A 23429-nucleotide genomic window follows, 5' to 3' on the forward strand; every position below is an offset into this window, starting at 1 on the left:
TCTGCTGCCTGCCGTCCTGCCTCCCACTGCTGCCGCCAAGCTCGCCAGCCTCCCAGCGCCCCGCCCCGCCGCAACGCGGCTGCCGTAAAGCCCGCCTTGACCTCTCCGCCTTCGCGACGCGGCCGGGGAGGGAGGCGGGAATCCAGAAAAGTGTGGGATGGGGCGGACGGGGGAGGGGAGGGGAGGAGGAGGAAGGGCGAGTGAAGAGGAGGGAGGAGGAGAGCAAAGAGAGGAAAGGTGTATTGATTGATTCGTTTAATAACAAGTCTGTGGAGGATTCCGCAATGTCATTTATTCCTCCAGCAGGCGTTTATTAAGCGCCTACCACGCGGACACAAAGATGCATGAAAATACAGGTCTTTGCCCTTAAGAAACTCTAAAGCTAGGACAGCAGACTGAGATCTAAGTGCATAGTTCTAAAACGTATTTTCTGAAGTAGAGGTTGAGGCTCAGAGAGATTAATTTACTTGCTGTCCCGATGTTTTGGGGTGAAAACCAAATTCATTGCCCTGCCTAATTTATAGAACCCCGCTCACTCTGGCCCCTGTCTTTCTCTCTCTCCAGCCCTGCCTCCTGAGCCCTTCCTACTTATACTCTGCCCTCCCAGCCACATTGTGACTTTGATTTCCTCCAAGGCTCTATTCTCCTGCCTTGTAAATAGTTTTTGCTCTACTTGGGCTCTTTCCTAGCCCTGGCATACTCCAGCACCTAGTGCAGTGCCTTTATTGGACTTAGGATCCACTGGATAAAATATTTGCTACTTTAATGGCTTAAGGTCACATAGCTGATGAGTGATAGAGGCCCAGAACATGAGGATGAGTTGGAAGAAGAAGACAAAATGGATACAAGATTGGCATCTCCCTATATACCCGACTCCCCATCCATGGAATAGGGAGGGGCCTCTCTTCTACTGTGATGGAAGGGAAAGGGGAAACAGGATGGCTATGGAGGCAGGTAAGTAGGTAGGGGTGGTGGCCAGAAAGTGAGAGAATAACCAGCTGAAGACTTTTCTCTGTAAAGGAGGAGGAAAGGTAATCTGTGGAGAATGAAGAGAGAAGGTAGAGGAGGGGCAGGGGTCAAGAAACGTAGTTGTATCGGCTCAAGAAAGCCTAAATATCAAGGCTTAAGGGTTCATTTTTCTCACAGGATAGGAAACCTGGAGGTCGACAGCTGCAGTGGTTCAGTGACTCAATGATATCAGAGCCAATATTTCTGCCAATCTTTCAGCCTTTCCCTGAGGGTCACAGTATGACTGGCTGCCTCTGTTCCATGCATCATTTTCTTGTTCAAGGCAAGAGCTTGCCCAGAAGAGCCCCAGTACATTTCTACTTACATCTCACTGGCCAGAACTGTCATATAGATGCAAGAAAGGCTAGGAAAGTGAGTATTTAGCTTTTGTCACCTCTTAAAAAGATACGATTGGTGGAAAGGGGAATAGAAATGGGTGTTAGGTGAGAAATACATGGTGGCTACTACAGCAGAAAAGATTTGAAATAACCATTGCCAAGGTGAAGCAAGTTCAGTAAAGAAATGATGTAGGATTGCCATGATGTAGGTGGTGTCAAGGATTCTGTTGAAGTTGGAATAATGAATTGATTAATTTTTCTGTGTTACATTTCCTTTCTAGTAGTGCTCAGGTGTAACATTTTATTTTCCAAAGATGGACATGACAGTATCTCTCATCTTGTATTTTCTTCTTATGATGTGATCATCTTATATTTTCTTCTTACATGAAAAGATGCCCAATCATTAGCCATCAGAGAAGTGTGATTTATATCTCAATAAATCTATTTTAAAAAATTTTAAAGTTTACGCTGACTGCTAAGTGTAGAATAGGTTTTATTGGGAGCAAAAATGGTAACATGAAAATGTTTAGGGGCTACAACAGGAGTCTAGATGAGAGAAATGATGGACTAGAGAAGTAGCAGTTGAGACTGAGAGCATCAGGTGGATTAGAGAGATATTCTAAAGAGTCAACAGCACTTACCAATAGATTGGACTTGGAGAATGAGTTAAGAGAAAGGAAACTCAAGGAACAATATACACTCGACACATTCCAGTAACCAATGTGTATTATGTCTCTCTGTTACACCAGGAATCAGACCCAAAGTCCTAATTCTAGGAAGGAGGGGGGTCTTCTACAACACCCTCCCACATAGATCCACCAAACTGTTGGCAGAGCACTCTGCCAACAACTCTGTTCACTAGCCCAATCTGCCTGAACTACTCATTCCCTACCCTCCTGCTTCTTTTAAGAGAATCACTTCTGGAGCAGAGAATTCCCACAGTTTTCACCAACCAGCCCTTTTCCTCTCTGCCGTCACACCTTTTGGACTCTGCACAGTTGCCTTGGGATCTGGCTCACAGTGTGGACTCCAACTTCTCTCTCATCATTCTGAGATAGACTTTGCACCTCTATTGCTCACGACTGCGAATGGCTTGAGACATTTCCAGTACTTAATTCTAAATCAGGATAGGGTGGGGTGGATCTTGAGAGAAGGCCTCGACCCGCAGGGCTACTCAAAAGAATGAGTCCGTGTATTGATTATTGCTGGGTGTCAAGAATCTTGCCAATGATTGCTAATATTCATTGAATACTCACTTTGTGCCAGACACTCTTCTAAGTATTTTATGTGTACTGAATCATTTAATCCTCACAAAAATGCTATGAGGTATTATCTCCACTTTACAGATGAAGAAACTGAGGCATAGCAGTGTGACTGAGGACACACAAGTAATAAATGGCAGCTTCGGGATTCAAACGAGGCAATAAGACTCAAGTCTATAGTTTAATCACTATTTTACACTGCTACATGTCAGACCTCATTTCATCCTTTTAAAAGACCTTAGAGATAGAAACTATTAGTATTCATTCTCATTTCATGGATAAGGAAACTGAGGTATGGGGGTTTTAATTAACTTGCCCAAATTCATACAGCTAGTGAGTGGCAGTTTCTCCAAACTGGAATTTTATGATTGAAAACATTTATTTCCAGCCTTTAACTAGAACACAAATGCCCTACCTGCACGTTATTTGCGAAGACACCTCGATGTGTTCTAAGACCCTGTCGTCACCACGTGGCCACTATGAGCAAAATATCTGTCTACCTCCAGGTTATTGCCTAATTCTCTTCTACCAGAAAGAACAAATCAGTAAAGGGATCTACCTTGGTTGGTTATAAAAACTTCTACAATAAAAACCACATCCCTCAAAACACTAAGGTACTTGTTTGATATTTGTGACCTGTTTTTTCTTTTTTTCTTTAGGCATGTATATATTCTTCAAATTTTCCCCTCATCATCCATTCTTGGTTGCTCAAAGAAGCCTATCACACCTTATTGTTTCTGGCACATCAACCGATAGCAGATAGTGCTCCATCTGACTCATTTTACCTGAACACAAAAACTCTTTTCATTCGGTTTCTTATTTCTTAGGCTAGGATCATGTGCATATGTATAATGCAATGCCTCCTCCCTTTCCTGCTTATCTTTCCTAAAATCTGATAGTGTTTTTTTTAGTCCCATTATATTCTAGGTCAGTTCTTCCTCTTCATTTCCAATGTACCTTGTACCCATTGGGTTATCAAAACATTTTAGGTAATTGTAGCTATAATTTTAAGAGCCATAATTTGCCTGTTGAGAAACTTGGAGGTAGAGATCATTATGTACAGGAAGTCCTCACTTAATGTCATCAATAGGTTCTTGGAAACTGTGACTTTAAATGAAATGAGATATAATGAAACCAATTTTACTATGGGCTTATTGATATAAACAAGAGTTAAGTCCCTATGGTATATTTCTGGTCACGAAAACATCATCAAACATCTAAATAAAGACCTGAAACACTTCTAATATTAAGCATTAAAATAAATGTGAGCTATACATATATTTAAGAAAGATGAACAAAAACAAGTAAGATAATCATTTTCCAACTCTCGTATTCCAGTTCAGGATCATGGGTGGCTGGAGCCTGCAGCGGACAGCTCAGGTGCAAGGCAGGATCCTACCCTGGACAAGGTGCACTCGCACACACAGCCACACTCACTCGGATTGGGACAATTTAGATGTGCCAATTCACTTCGCATGCACATCTTTGGGATGTGGGAGGAAACTGGAGTATCCAGAGAAAACACATGCAGCCATGTGAGAAGGTGCAAGCTCCACACAGACAGTGGCCCCAGGCAGGGATCAAATTTTTTTTCTCATCAATGTTATAATGACACGATGTTCTTTGAGGACCTGATGTACTTTGATTACCAGAATCTGACCTGGGTGAAACTACAAAATAGGCTAAAGTTTGTCCTTGGCAAGCTCAACTTTATGCTTCTTCCTTGGCTCCAGAACTTTCTCTCCACCTGTTTTTCTTAGTTCTCATGTGCTCTTCCTTTCCTTCCTTGCCTTTTCAAAACCTGCTCCCAAGAAAGGATCTGTACTAATTCACACTAAGGTACTAATGACTGCTGAAACTCAATATTATCTCTCTTAGGGTATTTGCATTTTAATAGGGGTTAAAGGATTAATCATCAGTTATAGAGTTCTAGGCCTAAGGGAACTTGGTGGGGAAGGTAAAATTTCCCAAGAAACTTCTGGATTGACATAAGCCTACTTCACCTACTCTGTTGACATCCCAGCAGGGATTTATTGATCTGTCCTTGACATATACCTGTTAAACACCTACCTTGGTAATTAAGTTGTTCTTTTCTATTCTTTCTCTTCAAGAAACTCCTGGTTTTCCATGGAAAAATTGAATGTCTTTCTTCTTGGAATTCCACATCACAGTGTGGAGAAATCTCAGTCAAGGCTAAGAGTATAGAGTCAGCTTTTAAGATACAAAGTGGGTGCAAAGCATTCTGAGAGTGGATGCTGCCAATGTCAAAATCGTTATAATATTGTGGATATGGTCAAAGTCTTTTAAAGCCACTTGAAACAACTTTGTCCCACTCACCATAATCAGCATTAGAACAATATTGGACATGGACTATTCATTTCATCAAAAAACAATCGTCAACACCTACTGCATGCCAGACATTGTTCTAGGTACCAGTGGTACAGCAGGCAACAGGACAAAGGGCCTAGCCCTATGGAGCTTACATTCTAGTAGGGGGTGGTAGACAAAGAACATACAAAATGTATCCGGTGTTGATAAATCAAGCAGTGGATAGGGAGTGTTGGGAAGAGGGATGGGGAATTGGGGCATGCAGTGGTTGCTACTTTACACAGGGTGGTCAGGGAAAGTCTGTCTTATAAGGTGATATCTGAGCAGATGAATGAAGGCGTGAGTCATGTGGACATCAGAGGAGAATACTCAGCACAGGTAATGGCAGGTGCAAAGAACTAAATATGAAGCATGCTTGCCCTGTTTAAGAAATAGCATAAAGAATAGCACTTCTGGCAATCAATGAATGAGAGTGGATAGGAGCCCACAGGACTAGATTATGTGAAAAGTGATTACAAGGATCTTGGCTTTTACTGACTGAAATAGGAAGCCACTGGAGGGTGTTGAGCAGAGAAGGGACACGATGGGACATGCATGTTAAAAGATCTGTATGGCCGATTTGTGGAGGAAGGCAAGAGTGGACTAATTAGACGGTGATTGCAATGACGGAGGTGGACGATCACGGGAGTTGTGACCAGGGTGGCAGCTGTGCAGTAGTGAGAAGCGGTCAGATTCTGAACTTATTTTGAAGGTAGAGCCAATAGGATATGGGGTGTGAAAGAAAGGAATCAAGGATGGGTACAAGGTAACGCCAATACTCCATAGTATACATAGTACTTTAAACTCCTCTGCTTTCTAGAGGGAAATTGACTAGAATGAAAGGTTGGTATGGCCAACAACCTCCTGGGCAGTTCTAAAAAAGGAGAGCTAGGCCATCTTAGTTATCTCAAATCTTTCATACTCGATGTTTTCTTGGACGTCTTCGGGGTCCACACACATCCTGGTGTGCACATTGGGACCTAGATTTCATGAACTGATATGAACATGACTAGACTCTGCCCCCTCACTCATGAGAAGCTGAATTAGTTCTCAATGGAAGTTCTATCTTTCCAATAACTACTTCGGCAAGACCGTCCCCCTATATCCCCCCAAATAACTCGTTGCCCCAAATGCAGTATCTCTCTTCAAGTCAGCGCTGAATATACTGCCTAACTCAGTGTCCTTAATACCCTTAATTTCCATCCTTTATTTGTCACGACTCTTCCTGTCACCTGAATTTGCTGGTGTTGAACCGTTCGGTCAGAACTTTGTTCCGGGAGGTAGATTTGAGCACGTGACGAGTCTTATTCTCAGGAAATGCTCCTGCACGACTAATTAGCCTCACGAACACAATTTAGCACCATTTTATCGGTTCACTACAGCCGGGACAGAAAGGGCTCAGCTGTCCGTTTCATCTCTCTTTGGTCACGGCAACCAACGCCAGGACTCCCTGCGGGGCGGGGGCAGAAGCCCCATAAAGCACTCTTCGGTTCGGGTCACCACGACCGACAGGTGTCTGAGAACCTTGTGAAAACGCGCGTGCGCCGCATCACGCGCCCACGGCGTAATCTCCCAGTGGGCAGTGACGCATGGTCACGTGACGCAGCCGGCCAATGCCTGGCGTCCGCGCTTTGGGCTCCTGGTTGCTAGGCGACTCCGGCCCGGCTGGGCTTCAGCCTCTTTCTATCCTTGAAGGTAGCGGTGTAAACTTCAGATCCAGCCCATGCTATTGGATGTGCCAGTGCCTCCGAGGGCTTTTAGAGGCTGCTGCTTTCTCTGTGGCGGAAGCCCTGGTGGCAGCCCCCACCCCTTTGCGACTTCGAGGCTTGGGCTCCGGCCCCGGGCCGGCTCCTGTTCCTCCCGGACCTACTTGGCGGCTGGGGTGCCGCAGGGCCGCGCTGGTTAGCCTGGTCCACTTACGAGTTCCCTGCCTTGGCCACCGCAGCTCGACAGAACCGGCTCAGACTGTAGTTTGGGCAGAGGTGTGACTGCAGCGGTGGCAGAGCGAGAAATTAGTGCCTGGTAGAAGTCGCAGGCGTGGCTTCCTGCAGCTTCCTTGCGGTTTCCGTAAAGAATTGGGATTGTCGCTTTGGCCAGAGAAGGGAAATGGGCAAAAGGGATTCTGTGTAGTATGCTTCTTTCCTGAAACGATTGTCTCTTGAATAGTAAACTGAAGGATAACAGATTTCAATTAAAAAAAAAAAAAAGGAAAGAAAAGCTATTCTGAGAAGTGAAAAGAGTCAAATACATTTTTTCCCCTAAAGTTTATAAATTTGACTGTTTTTTTAAAAGTCTTGGCTTTGGGATTTCTAATAACAGTGACAATCACTAGTGTGCCTGGGACTTGTATGTAGTTCACTATTTATATTTGGATTGCATTTCACTTATTTAATTCTGTTCATCAGCTATGTGAAATAAGGTAAGCAGGTTTCACTACCCTTTTTTTCATGCATAAGGAAACATCAGAAAATTATTTCCCAGACATCGGTGCTTCTCAAGCTTGAATGTGTATAGAGCAATCACTTGAGGATCTTGTTAAAATGCATTTTAAGAATTTTTAGGTCTGGAGCAGGGCCCGAGAGTTTCTGCATATCCAACAAGCTCCCAGGTGCACATGATGCAGTTGGCTTGATGCATACATGGAATAGTAATAGCCCTAGGTAATTGCTGTTCCTACTAAATAACACACTGCCTCCTTTCCATATTTTGCCAAAACAGCAATTTTTTAACATCTGTGAACTTTCAGTTACATGTGAAGGAAAGTCATTGGATGGAAATGACAAATAGCAAAAAGCAGGGAGTCCACATAGAATTTCTATTCAGGACTCATTTTGGATTATTTTGTTAGTTTGATCATCTGAGAATTCACAATATTTGAAATAATGGACTTAAAACTATCAACCTTCTGTTGTTAAATGGTTTTGAATAGAGAAGATGCATTTTCTTCTGACATTGAAGGATGTACTTAATTCAGAGGACCTGCTGATCTGGAGCTGACTCCCACTGACACACCAAGCATCTCCAGGCTGTTTCTTTTAAAAGTTTCTTCAGTGAGAACAGACATGCCGTTCTAAACACAGAGACTAAGCAGTGAAAACTAGCCAATTTATGCTCTATTAACAAGAGAAGCAATTTTAAATGATGTATGAAAAATTAGATATCTAGGAATCCAGCACAATGATTTATAGAAATTGATTTCATATATATATAAATTAATGAAGTAACTGTATTATCATTCATGAGAGATTCGAATGTCCCAAGTAGGCTCTTTGACTTGGGTATAGTATTGTGGTTTTCTTAATATTTCTTGTACTTGGGGTTCAATGAGCTGCCTGGATGTATGGGTTTTGTTTTCATTAAATTTGGAAAAATTTTGGCCAGTTTTTCTTCAAATGCATTTCTGTCTACCTCTCTCCTTTGAGATCTCCAAGTACACATGTATTAGGCTGCTTAAAGTTGTCCCATAACTCAATGATACTCTGTCCTTTTAAAAAACTTTTTTTTTCTCACTAATTTTAAATGTTCAATTGCTATGTCTTAAAGTTTACTAATCTTTTAGGGGGCAATATTTAATCTACCACTAATCCTCTCCAGTATGATTTTAATCTCAGAATCGTAGTTTTCCAAAGCATGAAGACTAAGGTGCCGTGTTCAGTTGGGGGAGGCCTATCTACATTGTGCTAAAGCTCTCTGCTTTGTTCGGCATTTTTAGTGGCAACTTGGATGAAGTCAGAAGAGCAGGTTTGTCGGGTGTTCAGTTGACACGGCGTCAGGAGATAGCACTAATAATTCAGCTGACAGGAACAAGATTAAAAGAGATCTAGACAGGTTAGAATAATGGATCAGAATTAACAAAATGAAATACAGCGTCCATAGTTAAGTTTAAGCAATTAGCTGCACCAGGTGAGGGAGACTTGAGTTCATGCCTAAAAAATGAAAGCAGTGATTTGGTTAGTTGTGCACTCACTATAAATTGCTAGCATGACATATTTGTTAGAAAAAAAATCTTGTTGCTTTATGTTGCACATATGAAGTGGTCATATCTAAAATAAAGGAGATAATTATCCCCCCCTTAAATTGTAGTCTCACGTCTAAACGTTCAATTATAATCTTTTTTTGTATTTCCCATAACTTTACTTAACATTTTGGACATATGGAACATAGTTATAATAACAGTTTTAATGTCTTCGCTGCTAATTCTAACATTTGTGTCATTTCTGAGTCAGTTCTTACTGACCTGTCTTATTATGATCACATTGTCCTGTCTCTTTGCATGCCTGGTAAGTTTTGACTGTATGCCAGATCTTGTGAATTTTACCTTGTTTAGTGCTGGATGTTTTTGTATTCCTATAAATCTTGAGTGTGTTCTGGGATGCAGTTAAGGTACTTGTAAATAGTTAGATTCTTTTGGGTCTCGCTTTTAAGATTTGTTAGGACCAGAGCATTTCCAACTCTAGGGCCGATTATTCTCCCTGAGGCAAGACCTCCACGAGTACTATTCCCAGTGTCCCACAAATTATGAAATTTTCTATTCTGGCAATGGGAATAGGCTCTGTTCCCAGCCCAGTGCGTGTGTGCATCAAGCACCGTCCACTCTAATCCTTTCAAGTGGTTCTTTCCCCAGCCTCGGTAGTTTTCTTACACGCATGTTAAGCAATATTTTGCTGAATGCTGGAAGGGGTCCCTCTGCAGGTCTCTGGGGTCCTCTCTCTCCCTGTACCACTCTCTTCTGTCTGATACTCTGTCCTGTGAACTCCAGCTGCCTTGGTCTCCCCAGACTCTCAGCTGTCTCCTCAACTCACAGACTCCACTCAGTTTCTTTCCCTCCCTCAGTTTCCTTCCCTGCACTGTAGCCTGGAAACTCATGGCAGTAAACCAAGGCAGTAATAGGGCTCGCCTGGTTCGCTGTTCTTTTCTCAGGGATCACTGTCCTTGATGGTCCGATGTCACTGTGTTAAACACCCATTTTTTCATATTTTTTGTCCCTCTTTTGGTTGTTTTAGTGGGAAAGTAAATCTGGTCCCTGTTTCTCTATCTTGACTTGTAGAAGCGGAAGTCGAAATACCCCTTACCATTCAAAACCGTTGACTATAGAAACTAAGTTAGGTTGCATACTATTGAACTTGATATTGAAATCCCATTTACTCCCAGAGAAGACAGCTATTATCTTATATGTATATCCTTACAGTTTTAACCAATAAATAGCCTGGCACTTGGCTGACACCAAAGCTGAAGTGGATGAATAAACTATTTTGAGCAAACAGCTGTCGATCAGCTTATGGTGTTTTCTTCCAACATTTGTTGATGGGCTTTTGCAATTTTCTTCTTGTCTGCCAGTAGCAAATGAAAGCTAGGCAAAATGGAAATTTCTGAAACTTGTTATTCATGATTATAATTATCCACAAAAATGTACCCTTTAAAAAAAAAAGCTTGTTTACAGGAATGAGGGGACTTTTGGGGATGATGGAAATGTTCTAAAACTGGGTTATGGTGATGGCTGCACAAGTTTACAAGAAAAAATCATTGAATTGCACACTTAAAATAGGTAAATTTTGTGGTATATAATAGAATATATAGATGTCAAATTACAATGTAAACCCAAAAATTATATAATTGTATTAATCGATGTTACCCCAATAAACTTAAAAAAAAATAAATAATAGAAAAAAATTTTACGGTATATAAAGTAAAGCAGATTTTTAGAAAAGCTTATCTTAAAGCACCTAAGTAAAGCAGATTTTTAGAACAACTTATCTTAAAGATTTCCAAGACATTTTAAGGTGAAAAAGGAAGTTGCCGACCACTTTCTATAGGCTAACCCAAGCTTTGATTTTTTTCAAAAACCTTATATACATTGAAATATAATCTTGATTTGATAGGTATAGACTACAGTGGACTTTCACTTTGTCCAACAAAGTAATCAGAAAAAATTAAAGATCTTAAAAGGAAGATTAAAAATTGGTGATACCAATGGAAAAAAGGTCTATTTGACCCATCCAGAAGGCAGTGGACAGGATGTTAGATTAGAAATCAGAAAGCCTGAATTCTAGTTCTGTTCTCTGAACTCTGAGCCAAGACAAATTACTTAGCTGCTGGCTTTCATTCCGGAAACCGGGTTTGAGTAATGAAGTGAATATTTGAAGCCTGGATCTAAAACTTCAGTGTCAAGAGTGGAGCTCTGAAGCAATTTTGAGAGCAGCTCTGGGAATTATGTCAATACAAGGGGAATCCTTTTATCCTCTTAGCTATGCAAGAAATGACACTCCCTCCTTCCCAACCAGTCTGACTGAAACCTCTGACAGGTAAGACCATCTCCAACTCTGGATGCTGCGGAGGAAGTTGCCATGCAATGTACAGTGACATCACTGGCTTGGCACTTCAGTTTCTTTATCAAATATAAATACTATATATTCTTTATTTTATAGGATAATTAGAAGGACAAATGAGATATAATGAGATATATATTGTGTTGAATTCAGAAGGAAATCGGGATGTAAATGCACGTTATGGAAACAACAAATACTTTGTCGTACCACCGATTTTATTACCCTACAGGAAATGTCGTCTCAGACCTGTTTTATTTGCGAGCTCTAGCTGTACTTCAAGCATCCATTCTTTCCCTTTCAAACGTGTGTAATGATGTTCTTCTGGTTTGAACTGCCAAGCATGAGTTGGCTTATAGATGGACTTGTCTAAACAGCATTTTCCCATGTGTCCCATAGCTTTGCAGCAATTTAGAACCTCAGTTTTAAGCTACAGTCCCTTTAGTCATCAATTATTGACTATTCGGCTTTACTAATAACTTGAGTCAGCTCTATTTTCCCAGAGTATATAGTTTATAATTAATAAGCCCTTGTGTTTGCCTAATGCTTTTCTCTCTGGGGACCAGGTTGTTGGTGTACTTTCAACCCAGAGTATATAGTTTATAATTAATAATAAGCCTTTGTGTTTGCCTAATGCCTTTCTCTCTGGGGACCAGGTTGTTGGTGTACTTTCAGCTGTACATCATCCTCAGGAAGTCGGGAGATGTTAGCTCCTCCAGTCACCACTCTGCAGAGGAAGAGCTACTCGGAAGCAGTTCACTTCCTTAGAGGGGCAAAGAGGATGCCACCTCAAAGAAATGCATAGGACACTGGCTGGGGCTTGCAAAAATCTGAACATTTTCTTCAAGAAAAAAAATAAATGGTGCAAAAGTTATGTTATAACCTTAAAAACGTTATAAAGATAGCCTATTTTATAATAAAATTGTTGTGATCTCAGGATGAAATCAGACTCACTAATCCCTAAACTGCATGCCACCTGATGGATGATTGAAGGAGAGCTCTCTCTGCTTCTTGAATTCTCTTCCTTAGCTGGTCAAACAAGTTTTCGGTGCCCTCTCCTGCCTTGACTTTGAAACTGCTTAACGGTGATATTCTTTAAACTTCACTGGGTGGGTCCTTCCTTAGACAAACTCACGCTCTCACCTTCCTTTCTCATTTTGGACTAGGGAGAGACCGAGAGGGTAATTACTTGGTGTCTAGCTAAAAGCGGGCAAATTAATCAGCCTCCGAGTATCCATCCATTCGATGAGCTGAATAGAAAGACGAAACAACCAATCTCATGTTAAATAGCACATATTCTTATCTTCTGTATTAAAAAGATAACTCCACGTAAATGTGTAAAGTATTCCCTGAGGCATCGCCGAGTGTGTAAATTGATGGGTAAAATAAGTAGAAGAGTGGAGATTTAGACAAACTTTGATACAAGTGTTCTGAACATGCTAAAAAATATCTGTAAATTTCTTTGGGGCCAGGGAAACAAGGAAGGTAAAGGTAAATGTCAGGTGTCTCAGAGAGGCTGGAGCTGCTGCAAGATCATTCCTGAGCATGTGCAAGCACAGACGCGTTCAAAATGTCACCTCCTTCTGTGAGGCCCTTGCATTATGCTCTAGGCCAAAGGGAACCCACACAGACAGACAGCTGAAATGCGCATGGTGTTTTCCTCATTCTCTTAGGCTGTCACAGTTTTTTGGCTGAAATAGTAATGTCCCCAGAGCTGCTCCCTACAGTTTCCAGAAGATCTGTCCAATCATTTACTTGCTCACCAAACATTTGTTATATTACTTGTTTTTTACCAGGCACTGCACTCAGAGGCTGGCTTGAAGGACAAAGCAGATATTGGAACTTGTACAGTTTACTAGAACGGTGCTTTCGACACTTTATTCTGTCATGGGACATGCAGAAAATGATACAGTTTGTGTATCCCACTGAGATGAAGCTGTTGGTGAGAGGAGCATAGATTTAGGGGCATCTGTACATGTTTTGGCAAAAAAAATTAATGGTATTTTCTACATATTGTATAATTATGATTTGAAAGATAAAATGAAAGTATTACAGACAAGATTAAATGTTGAGCTTATATAAAATTTCCACATATTTTCAAAATTTTAGCTTTATTCTGTGATTATAACTTTTTAATATCAGGTTTTATGCTTGAAATGGCTAATAATGTAATAATTATGTAATAATGACTAGGATTTTTTAAGGAGGATCTCTTTGAGATCTTCATAGCCGTGAATAATTAGAAACTCAAATAGGTAATAAAGATTTAAAAATTTTAACATTAAAAAATTTATAAAAGTATTTAAAGAAATGTCTTATTTTTCTTTCATTAACAAGTGTACAATTGAAATTTCTCATGATAACACGAATGGATTTTAAATCCAATCAAACTCTTTCATGTGAAGCATTTTTACATAATGACAGAGCTCTGATTTAAAGCATGTTCCTTCAGGGTTGGTATTGCCTTGGTATGAACCGGGACTCACTGTTTATATCTGGCTGGCATCTGTTCTGATTGGTCAACGTCTATGCCATCTCAGATGTTAAATATTTTTAATATCACCCTGCCCAGAAACATTGTTAAAGCAGTCACCCTGAAGTTAGCTTGGACACTGTTTGGACACCAGCCAAAAATGGACAGAAATGTCTTATACTTTGTGAAGACGTAATTGGGTTAGCCACCTGGGACTGCTCTGACCAGAACCACCCGCCCTCCCCTCGCCAACCCAGTCTCCTTGCCCCTTCGCTACTGACCAGCTGCACCTGGGGTGGTTGCTCTTCCTCCCTGAGACCCTGGAACCCACCTCCTCTAGCGGGGCCCTAGGCCCTCGTCTGTGACATGCAGCAGTGCACACTGCGGCTGGCCTCTGAAGTGGATATCCAGGTGGGAACACATGGCAATCAGCAGAGGCCTAGTTGGTGGCCCCAAGGGATCTTTATGCCGTGTCCCATAACACCAGCGTGCTATGACCACTGGTTGGGACACTCTGCAGTAGAGGACATAAAACAAGGATAACACTCCCTATTATTAATAATGTGTGGATTACAGTTCTCTTTCACAGTGGACATCATTTAATTCTCATCAGAACAACCAGTAAGGACTATCGCCCCATTTACACAGTAGGAAATAGATTCAGGCGGTGAGTTGCCCAAGTAAGGCCACACTTCCCCTGCTAGGACCCTCAGGGATGTCCACATTGGTGAGCTGGGTTCAACATACATTATTGGAGTGACAGTTTCGCTTGAAGGTTTCGGGGGAAATTTTAAGTGGTCAATAATATGTTTTTATGCTAAAATAGGTATGTGTTATGAAAGTAAATGACAACTGCACAAATTTGTAAGATCGTACATGACACTTCAAAGAGACGTTGTGATTAATGGAGGACTCCTTCGAGCTACGTCTCTAGACTTCTCTCTTCCGCCATCGGTGAGTGAGTTACACTGATTTAACCCTTTTCTGATTCCAGACCCCTTACTTATCCCAGGTAGAAAATTGTTCAGGTTTTAAGAGAGTTTCAGAGAAAGTAGTTTGAGCGCGGGCTTCAGCCGAACACCGGACCTGTACGGACAGGAGCTGGGGAGAGTGTGTTCCAGGCGGAGGATGTGGCATGAGCAAAGTTTAGGAGGCAAGAGAGTGGGGATGTGGGAAGTGGACAATGGCTGGAGGGACAAGTACCTGAAGATGCGTAATGGGAAATATGATTAGAAGATGTGGCTTCAGGAAGTGTTACCTGGCACACTTCCTGAAGCCACATCTTCAGGAAGTCTATGTGATGCTGGCAGCGAAAGCTAGAGCTGGGAAGGCTTAAACCAGGGGAGCGGCAGGGGAGAGGGGTGGAGGGCTTGCATGAAAGGAGCCATCAGGACTTTCCAAAAGATGGGGCAGAGGGCAGGATCCAAGAGGGAGGTGGCAAGTTGCCGGCTGAACTTGCAGCCCACCTGAGGTGCTGTCAAACGTGCAGGTGCGGAGTTAGCAAACAGGACCAGAGCCCAGGGCCGAGATTTGGTTTGTGAATTATCTGCCTCTAGGTGAAAACTGTCACCTTGATACTGGAAGAGACTGCCATCAGAGAAAGAGCCTCCGAGAGATAAAAGGACAGCAGAGGCACACGTGGTCAGAGGCCATCTGAGGAGAGTGTGACGGAAGGGACTACTCAGTAGTAGCAAATGATGAAGAGAGGTCGAAGAATTGTCACCTTGTGCCTGGCACATTAGGCACTCAGATATTTGTGAGAATAAAAGAAAAACCAGAAGTAACAAAATGATACAGTCAGGACAAGCAAAATGAAAGAAATAACGGTAGAATTTGGGCATCGAGGTGTTAAGAGAATAACTAAGAGATTGTTGTATTTGTTTCCAAAAATGGTGGGGACCCACGTCCTCCGCAGCCCCTTCCCAACACTGAACACCGTTCCTGACCACTAGGTGACCTTTCCCTGAGCCACATCTTCAGGAAGTCTATGGCGTGGGATTTAACGTGTGACTTTCTTGTAAAGGTTTCAATTTAATGTGAACTCGGGCCTTTTCCATTCCATCTCAACTTCTAGAGATTAAAAAATATATAATACCACCAAGTGCCTCACGTAACTTCATTACAAATCACATCTTCTTTTTCCCCTTAAAAATAAAGAGGACGCGGGTCAGTGGACTCTCCTCCAAGTCCATTTTTAGAAAGGTTATTTAGAAAGACTCTGCTTCCTGAGAATCCCACCCAGACATTTCTTGATCACGTTATTTTTTTTAAATGCATTTGTAATTTCTCTCGCTTAGTGAAAGGTCTTTTCCCTTTAAATCTTTTGGGTTACAAAAATATTACCCTGAATAGGAGAAGCAGCTGCCAAGAGCCTTGTGGGGGGTAGGGGGGTGAAGGAATGAGGGGGTGGCGGGGTATAGACACACCTGGACAGTGCAGTGGGCGTGAGTGGGGAGCTCTGGGCCTGGTTCTATTAAGCAAAGAAGCCAGAGACCGAAGTCCACAAGGAGGTGTAGGCAGAGAGCGGCTGTGTCCCTGGGGCCCCTCCCCTGCCCTTGATTCCCGGGACACCCCTGCCCTTTGAGCCTGGGGCTGCTCGGGCTCTGGCACATGTGCCCTGGCCGCCGCGGGGCCCAGCCGGGTTGGGCAGGCTGGCAGATGGGAGCCATGCTGCGGCTGCTGGCATCCCGTTGCGCCCGGGGCCCAGGGGCCCGTGGGGGCGCGCATTCTGCCCCCGGGCTCTGCAACGCCGGCTGCAGCTCCCGCTGTAGGGCCTCCTACGCCTCCCGGAACCAGCCCCCCAGCTCTGAGTTTGTGGCCCGGCCCGTGGGCCTCTGCTCCATGATGCGGCTGCCCGTGCAGGCCTCTCCGGAGGGGCTGGATGCTGCCTTTGTCGGGGTGCCCCTGGACATTGGGACTTCTAACCGGCCTGGGGCGAGGTAAGGCCTGAAGGACTCAGGGACACATGGCTGGACAGCTTGAGTGCCAGCGGGCACGGAAGACACACCAGTAAGCACCTTGCTCACCCGGGGTGGGGTTGGAAGCTCATGCCTGGCTCCAAAGCTCCCCCCGCCCCTCATTTGTGAGAGAGTTGATTCGCATCACTCTTCATTAAGCAACCCTGAGGGCTCAACCATTGGTAAAGAAAGGGGGTTCCGCTGCCTGAGCCTTCTCCAATCCCTGATCCCCAGTCCTTGCTGGGATTGTGGCTGGGAGGACCCTCAGTATACAGTGACAGGGGACATTACATTTGAGAGTGGAAGAAAGCTGGCCACCCCTCCCCCAAACCTCTAGATGTCACCTGACTCAAGAATTGCTCAAATTAAGGCAATTTCCCTAAGATCAAGTCGGAGGAAGTAAAGTTCATTTTCCTAATTGTTGAGCTTTGGCTATTCTTGATTCGGCTCAGTGACATTACATTCGACTACTGGTCTGAATGATAAATGCCACCATTTATTAAATGTCCACTAAGCACAAGGCACTTTGCGTGAATGACCTCACTTAATTCTTACTACAGGGTAAGATAAATATCATTATTATTTTACAGATTAGGAAACTGAGGCTCAAGGAGCTTAAGAGATTACCTGAGGCCACTTAGTAAACTGGTGATGGGGGGGGCGGGCAGCGCTCTTAGATCTGTGCCTTTAATCTCCTCTATGTGTAGCCTGGATCAGTGGTTCTCAACCAGGGTTATTTTGCCCCCAGGGGACATGTGGTAGTGTCCGGCATTTTTGGTTGTCATAACCTGGGGGAAGGGGTGCTACTGGCATCTAATGGGGACAGACCAGGGATGATGCTAAACATCCTACAATGCACAGGATGGCTCCCCATGACATCCAGCCCCAAATGTCACCAATGCAGTGGAGGCTGAGAAGCCCTGCCTAGACAAGACCTCTAAGCCTTTAGTGATGGCTCACAGGATGGTTCTTCTTCCAGATTTGGACCCCGACGGATCCGCGAAGAATCAGTGATGCTTCGGACAGTCAACCCTAGCACGGGGGCCCTCCCCTTCCAGTCCCTTATGGTTGCAGACCTAGGCGACATCAACATCAATCTTTACAACCTTCAGGACAGCTGCCGCCTAATTCGAGAGGCCTATCAGAAAATCGTAGCCACTGGCTGTATTCCTCTGACCTTGGGTAATGGCATCTGCAAGGGCAAGGGCAGGTCTCTGCCCTCGGGGTTGAGTAATGCTGGGCCGGAGTACAGCTACTTCTCCAGGGCAAGCCACTGTGACTGTGGAGACAGAAGGATAGAGAACATTATTAATTCATGTATTTTAACCCCTGGGGAGAGGATATTTAAATGTTGGGCTAGTAGGACTGACCGGGATGGACTAGAGTGAGGCGAGTGAGGCTTTGCCTCCACGCGAAATGTAAGGGGTGCGGAGAAAGTCGACAGTAACTATTACCGATTTTCCCCTTTTGTCTCAGGTTCTGATTTGGCTCAGAACATAGTTACCGGTCCTTTCTTTAAAATTTATCATGGACTTTTTTTTTTTTTTTGTATTGATTTTGAGTTTTAAAAAATTTTGGCGTCCCTTAAATTTGCATCATGCAAGTGCCTCCTCCTCCTCACCTTTGTCACAGCCCTTGATCCCAGGCCTGGGGAAGGCAGCCAACAGGGGCTCAGTGTGACTTTCGAACTATTTCAAGGACATCGTCTGGATGACCGAGAGGAGACCTGCACAGCAGTTTCTTCCTCATGGTCTATAGCAACCTATCAGGTGGCTTTCCCTCCAAGCCCCCACCCCCTGACATGCTCACTGCATGTCTTTCTCTTCTGGTTCACAGAGAGTTAAAATGATACAGACCTTTTTTCTAAATAGCGAATTTGTTTTTTTCCAAAGTAGAGGGCCTAGCCTGAAGAGCATAGCGGTCAGGAGTTCCTCGATGGCATGGTTTGAACCCTCAGCTCCACCTTTCACTAGCTATTTATGCTTCATTTCCTCCTCTGCAAAATGGGGATATTAATAACAGCAACACCTACCATGTTATATTGTGTGAGGAACATATAATGAAAGTGCATACGAAACGCCCAGCATTGTGCTCGGCATATTTTGAGCTTTAATGAATGTTGGCTATTATTGTTATTAACGGTTGTCAATAGCAAGACTTTTCTAGGCTGTGCTGTTCAATATGGTAGCCACTAGCCGAATGTGGCTATTTAAAATTAATTAAAAATTACTTATTATTTAAAGAATTATTAATAATTATCGATTTAAATAAAAAATGTAGTTCCTCAGTTGCGTGAACCACATTTTAATAGCTACGTGTGGCTGATGGCCACCATATTGGCCAGTACATTTATAGAACATGTCTATTATTGCAGAAAGTTCTATTGACAACACAGTTTGGGGTATTTTACCTGTTGGCTGTTAATTTAATTTCCTCTTTTAAATGACAATGTAATTGCAAACATCCGGTGCCCATTTCCTCACCACTGAGTAAGATCTTATTTTAGCTGGGGTTATAGTCCTTCAGTCTAATTGAAAGGGTAGCAGAATCGGGCACATCGAAGATCGCTCTGTGTAATGCACGGCCCCCTAATCTCATCCACTTTCTAGATGTCTTCTTTCTTCTCTGTGCAGGTGGAGATCACACAATTACCTACCCTATATTGCAAGCCATGGCAAAAAAGTGAGTCTCAAAGGTCTGGGCCCAAGCAAGGTTACAAAATTCGGGAGCTAGGGAGCTAAGTTGTTTGCTGCTAGGTGGCATCAGGTGACCTCTGCTGGCTCAGGTTGTTGGGGATGACAGGCATTACCAACTGAGTTGCTTCTGTGGGTCAAAACTAAGGTCGGGTTCCAGGTGTCTCTGTCAGTCACCAGCTGGAAGCCAAGACAATTTATTATTAACACTTCTGCACCCCGCCCCCCACCCTTGCCCTAGATCTGCTCTGGTATGCACGCTCAGCATTTGCCTCTGTTTGGGGAAGATGAGCCCCTAGTGAGACACACAACCCCGGTTAGCTTGTTTCTGTTTTGCTCAAAGGCCAAACGCAAATACTGACAGGCACGATGATGATACTTACTGAAGAGAGGCTCTCGTTTTTCCTGTAAGGGCCCCTTTTTCCCTCAGAATGAGAAACTGGCTTTCCTAGTAGTGGAACTCTACCAAGGATTGACTAAGTTTGGTTAATTAGTTTGGGAAAGAGACAGATGGGCCAAGGCGGCAGCAGCTCCAGAATTCATAGATTGGAAAGACGTGTAGGCAGAATTCTAATTTGGGGTGGGTGGGTACAAGTCTTTTTTTTGAAGCTCTGTTTGCCCAGCATGGTTTTGGATCGTATGTTTCTTTTGGGTGGCCAGCAGCGTTGATGGAGATTATGGCAAGAGAGCTGGGTCGAAGTAGCTTCTTGGCGCCACAGCTGGAGAAAGGGTGGCTCTGATTAGTTCAGCTGAGTTTATCCTTCATTGTCATCCTCCTGGCTCTCTCCATTTCTAAGTGAAGAAAATCCTGGGTGATATGTAGTGGGTGGCAGCTAAAGCACATGTCTATTTTGGGCCTGACTTCTCTGAGTTTATTGTTCTGAGATAATAAGTCATTTGAAGACAGAAACCAGTCACAAGGCCGGTAACTGATGCCAGGTCTCCCCTCCTTAGCTATGAACTGTCATCAAGTTTTGGTAGATTGGAGGGTGGCTGTGCTCAGGTCCCATGAGGAAGCCTGGCCTCTGAGCTGCCCTGTTGTCATCAGGCATGGCCCTGTGGGGCTTCTGCACGTGGATGCTCACATGGACATAGCCGACAAGGCCCTGGGAGAGAAGATCTATCATGGGACACCCTTCCGCCGATGCGTGGACGAGGGACTCTTGGACTGTAAGCGCGTAGTGCAGATTGGCATCCGGGGCTCGTCCATGACCTTGGATCCCTACAGTTACAGCCGGAACCAGGTGACAGACCCAATGCCCCTCCCTCTGTCTCCTGCCCGCAAAATGCCTTTCTCTCGATTGTCCACTCCATCCATGGTGGCTATGGATTCAACAGAGGCTTTAATAATCAGCTTCAGAAAATGAGGACAAAAAGCTGACTTTGCGTCGAGAGGGTCACGTGGAGCAGAGAGGAGCAAGGACGGTAGCCGATGGGGTAGAGGAAGCCTCTTATCGCTGGGGTGGGGAGACAAGCAGCAACGAACCAGCTCCTGGATGTTGCTGGCTTGGAAAAGAGCTGAGGAGGTTCAAACCCAAGGTGACTGGCTGCCTTCTTAGTTCTCATCCTCATACTCACTAGGCCAGGTGGCTCCCAGGTAAATACGTAGGACAAGACCCCCAACAGGCAGGACCCAAGTCCCCTGCTTTTAGAGCGTGCAAAGGCCAGTCTCTGGACAGAGCTGTTCGGGCGGTGCTGGCATGATCTGTCCTGAGTTTCTCACTCGGGCTTCTCTCTGATCCCAGCTCCACAGGTCACCGTGGGCTTTCTCCCTGCTTCTTTACCAGCTGCCGTTCCTACCTTCCTCCCCTGCAAAATGGGGATGACGGTTCCTTCCTCGTGAAGGCTGGCGGTCAAACGTGATGTGGACATAAAGAGCTGAGCTTGGGGCTGCCACATAGGGAACGCTGCCATGCTGAGGCCTTGCGCCCCCGCTCTTCGATTCCCACCTCCTCAGGGCTTCCGGGTGGTCCTGGCTGAAGACTGCTGGATGAAGTCACTGGTCCCTCTGATGGGGGAAGTGAGGCAGCAGATGGGAGGCAGACCTGTTTACATCAGCTTTGATATTGACGGCTTGGATCCTGCCTATGCCCCGGGGACAGGGACCCCTGAAATTGCTGGTCTCACCCCTAGTCAGGTAAGGAGGCTCCAGCAGTGACCGTTCCTGGGAGGGAGGATTTTTAACTCCCTACTTTTCTGGTCCTTGTAGTGAGTCTTCGGCAATCAAGGTAGGATTTTAAAAACTGAGCACTTAAGTCTTTATACTGTCCTCAGGGCCGACTGTAGGGTTGAATACCCCCTTACTGAGAAGTGGCTGATTTTAGCAAGTGCCCTCATTTATCTGGGATATCACTGTCCTTTATGTGATCTTTCTGTCTCTAGTCCACGTGTAGTTGGTTCATGGGGACGATATCGTACGACCCCTTCTTAAGGACACTGAACTTATCTTTTGGGGGTTAAATTTTAAAAGCGTGAAGTGTGCAGTTGGATCAACCAGCTACCAAGGTAGTTCAAGAGTTTTAGAAATACCCAAATACAGCTCCCACGGGGTACACTGAACGTAAAGCAGGGAGGCAGAATGGGAGCGTGGTTATAACTAGGAGGTAAATCCGGGAGGTCGGGCCTTTGTTTGGTTCACTACCCTCTCCTTGGAGCCTAGAACAGTGCCTGGCATGTAGTAGGTACTCGAAGATATTTGTGAGGAAATGAATGGAGACTGCTTATTTAATTATCCCATAGCCTCTAAGAAAGGAGGATGGTCAGGACCGCCTCTTTAAAGGCATCCTGAGTTCTCGTCAGTTTTCTGAAACACAGTCCTCATCCCTCAGCTTATCGTCCTTCTGGGCTCTTCACCTGCAGAATGAAAACGCAGACAAAGCGCCTCTCCCTACCATCCCTCTCCCTGACTCCGTCTGCTGGCCACATCTCACTACTGGTTCTCCCATCTCGGTGCCTTTCGCATGTGTCTTTCCCTCTGCCTGGGCTGCCCTTCCCCTGCTTGTCTCTTTGGTCACTTTCTTGAGCCATGTCCACCTTGGGGAGGCCTTCCACCACCTCTTCCAACGGTTTCATGTGCTTACACTATTCTATGCTTGCTTTTCTTGAAGCCCTTAATTTGGCACTGAAATAATTGGTTTCCTTGTCACCATCATCAAATCACACTGTGGAGCGAGCCCTCAGGAGCAGGGGCCGAGCACTGGTTATTTGTGTCTCCATGATGCCTGCCACTGTGCCCGACGGTTTAATGTTCACTGAGGGAAAGCAACAGTTCCATGTCAAAGGTGGCCACGTGTTGGGAGAAATCCCCGGAGGCCTCTGCTGGCTGCTTTTCACTAGAAATGGTTACCACTGTGGCTTGATCTTGGACAGGCTCTGGAAATCATCCGGGGCTGTCAGAGCCTGAACGTGGTAGGTTGTGACCTTGTGGAAGTTTCACCGCCATACGATCCTTCTGGTGAGTATGCAAGAAATCAGTGATCCATAGGCAGTGAATAGTTTAAATGATATTAATCTAGTTAATAAGTAGCAGATGGATGAGTCCTTTTGTATAACTCAGGAACCTGCGAAGTATGCCCTACAATGAAGAGAATAAACCTATGATTAAAACCTTACAAACATGAGCTAATGAACTCTAACAAAACCCCTGGGAGGTGGCTAAGTATTATTAGCTTGCTCATCCACCAGCAAGAGAAAAACAGCTTGTAGTTTAGTGATAGGGTGGCACAGTTCTTCTATCCTTTGATATTTCATTGAAAAGTGAGTTCTCAAAGGATAAATAATACTTAGTAATATTAATGAAGTGGGGAGTCGGCTGGTTTAGGAGAGCTATTCAAAGCAGATACCATCCCAATAATTCTAATTTAGAAAACCTTACAAATTTAGGCCTATTAGCCTCGGAGGGTAGATAATAAACACAATACGCACCGTTATGTTTTCCTTTCGGAGGAGATCTGTTCTCAGAGAAAACCAAACCTCTGAATGTTAAAATCCTGTTTCCAAATGAAGCTT

General features: G+C 44.2%; 1 protein-coding gene and 3 long non-coding RNA genes across 4 annotated transcripts in view; 3 read left to right on the forward strand and 1 right to left on the reverse strand.

The window, feature by feature from the left end:
• LOC107195849 overlaps window positions 1-15711 on the forward strand; it is a 16056-nt gene extending 345 nt beyond the window's left edge. Inside the window, exons 2-5 of the long non-coding RNA XR_001517104.2 lie at window positions 11955-12160; window positions 13095-13240; window positions 14598-14725; window positions 15328-15711. This is a non-coding gene — a long non-coding RNA (uncharacterized LOC107195849). The remainder of the gene's footprint in view (window positions 1-11954; window positions 12161-13094; window positions 13241-14597; window positions 14726-15327) is intronic.
• On the forward strand, window positions 1293-3217 carry LOC112481768. Its single transcript, XR_003047026.1, has 2 exons — window positions 1293-1380; window positions 2997-3217. It is a non-coding gene; the product is annotated as an uncharacterized LOC112481768 (long non-coding RNA).
• A 533-nt stretch (window positions 15712-16244) lies between the features above and the next one.
• Window positions 16245-23429, forward strand: part of AGMAT (agmatinase) — a 7775-nt gene continuing 590 nt past the window's right edge. The window contains exons 1-6 of the mRNA XM_006914332.2: window positions 16245-16710; window positions 17708-17910; window positions 19362-19410; window positions 20470-20665; window positions 21379-21558; window positions 22791-22875. Coding sequence (XP_006914394.2) covers window positions 16382-16710; window positions 17708-17910; window positions 19362-19410; window positions 20470-20665; window positions 21379-21558; window positions 22791-22875 — 1042 coding nt within the window. The 5' untranslated portion in view covers window positions 16245-16381. The remainder of the gene's footprint in view (window positions 16711-17707; window positions 17911-19361; window positions 19411-20469; window positions 20666-21378; window positions 21559-22790; window positions 22876-23429) is intronic.
• Window positions 17910-23402, reverse strand: LOC112481767. The gene is made up of 3 exons (XR_003047025.1): window positions 23346-23402; window positions 19805-22995; window positions 17910-18007 (listed from the first exon to the last, which is right to left on the reverse strand). It is a non-coding gene; the product is annotated as an uncharacterized LOC112481767 (long non-coding RNA).

The sequence above is a fragment of the Pteropus alecto genome, unplaced genomic scaffold (genome assembly GCF_000325575.1).
Source record: "Pteropus alecto unplaced genomic scaffold, ASM32557v1 scaffold125, whole genome shotgun sequence".
Classification (NCBI taxonomy): Eukaryota; Metazoa; Chordata; class Mammalia; order Chiroptera; family Pteropodidae; genus Pteropus; species Pteropus alecto.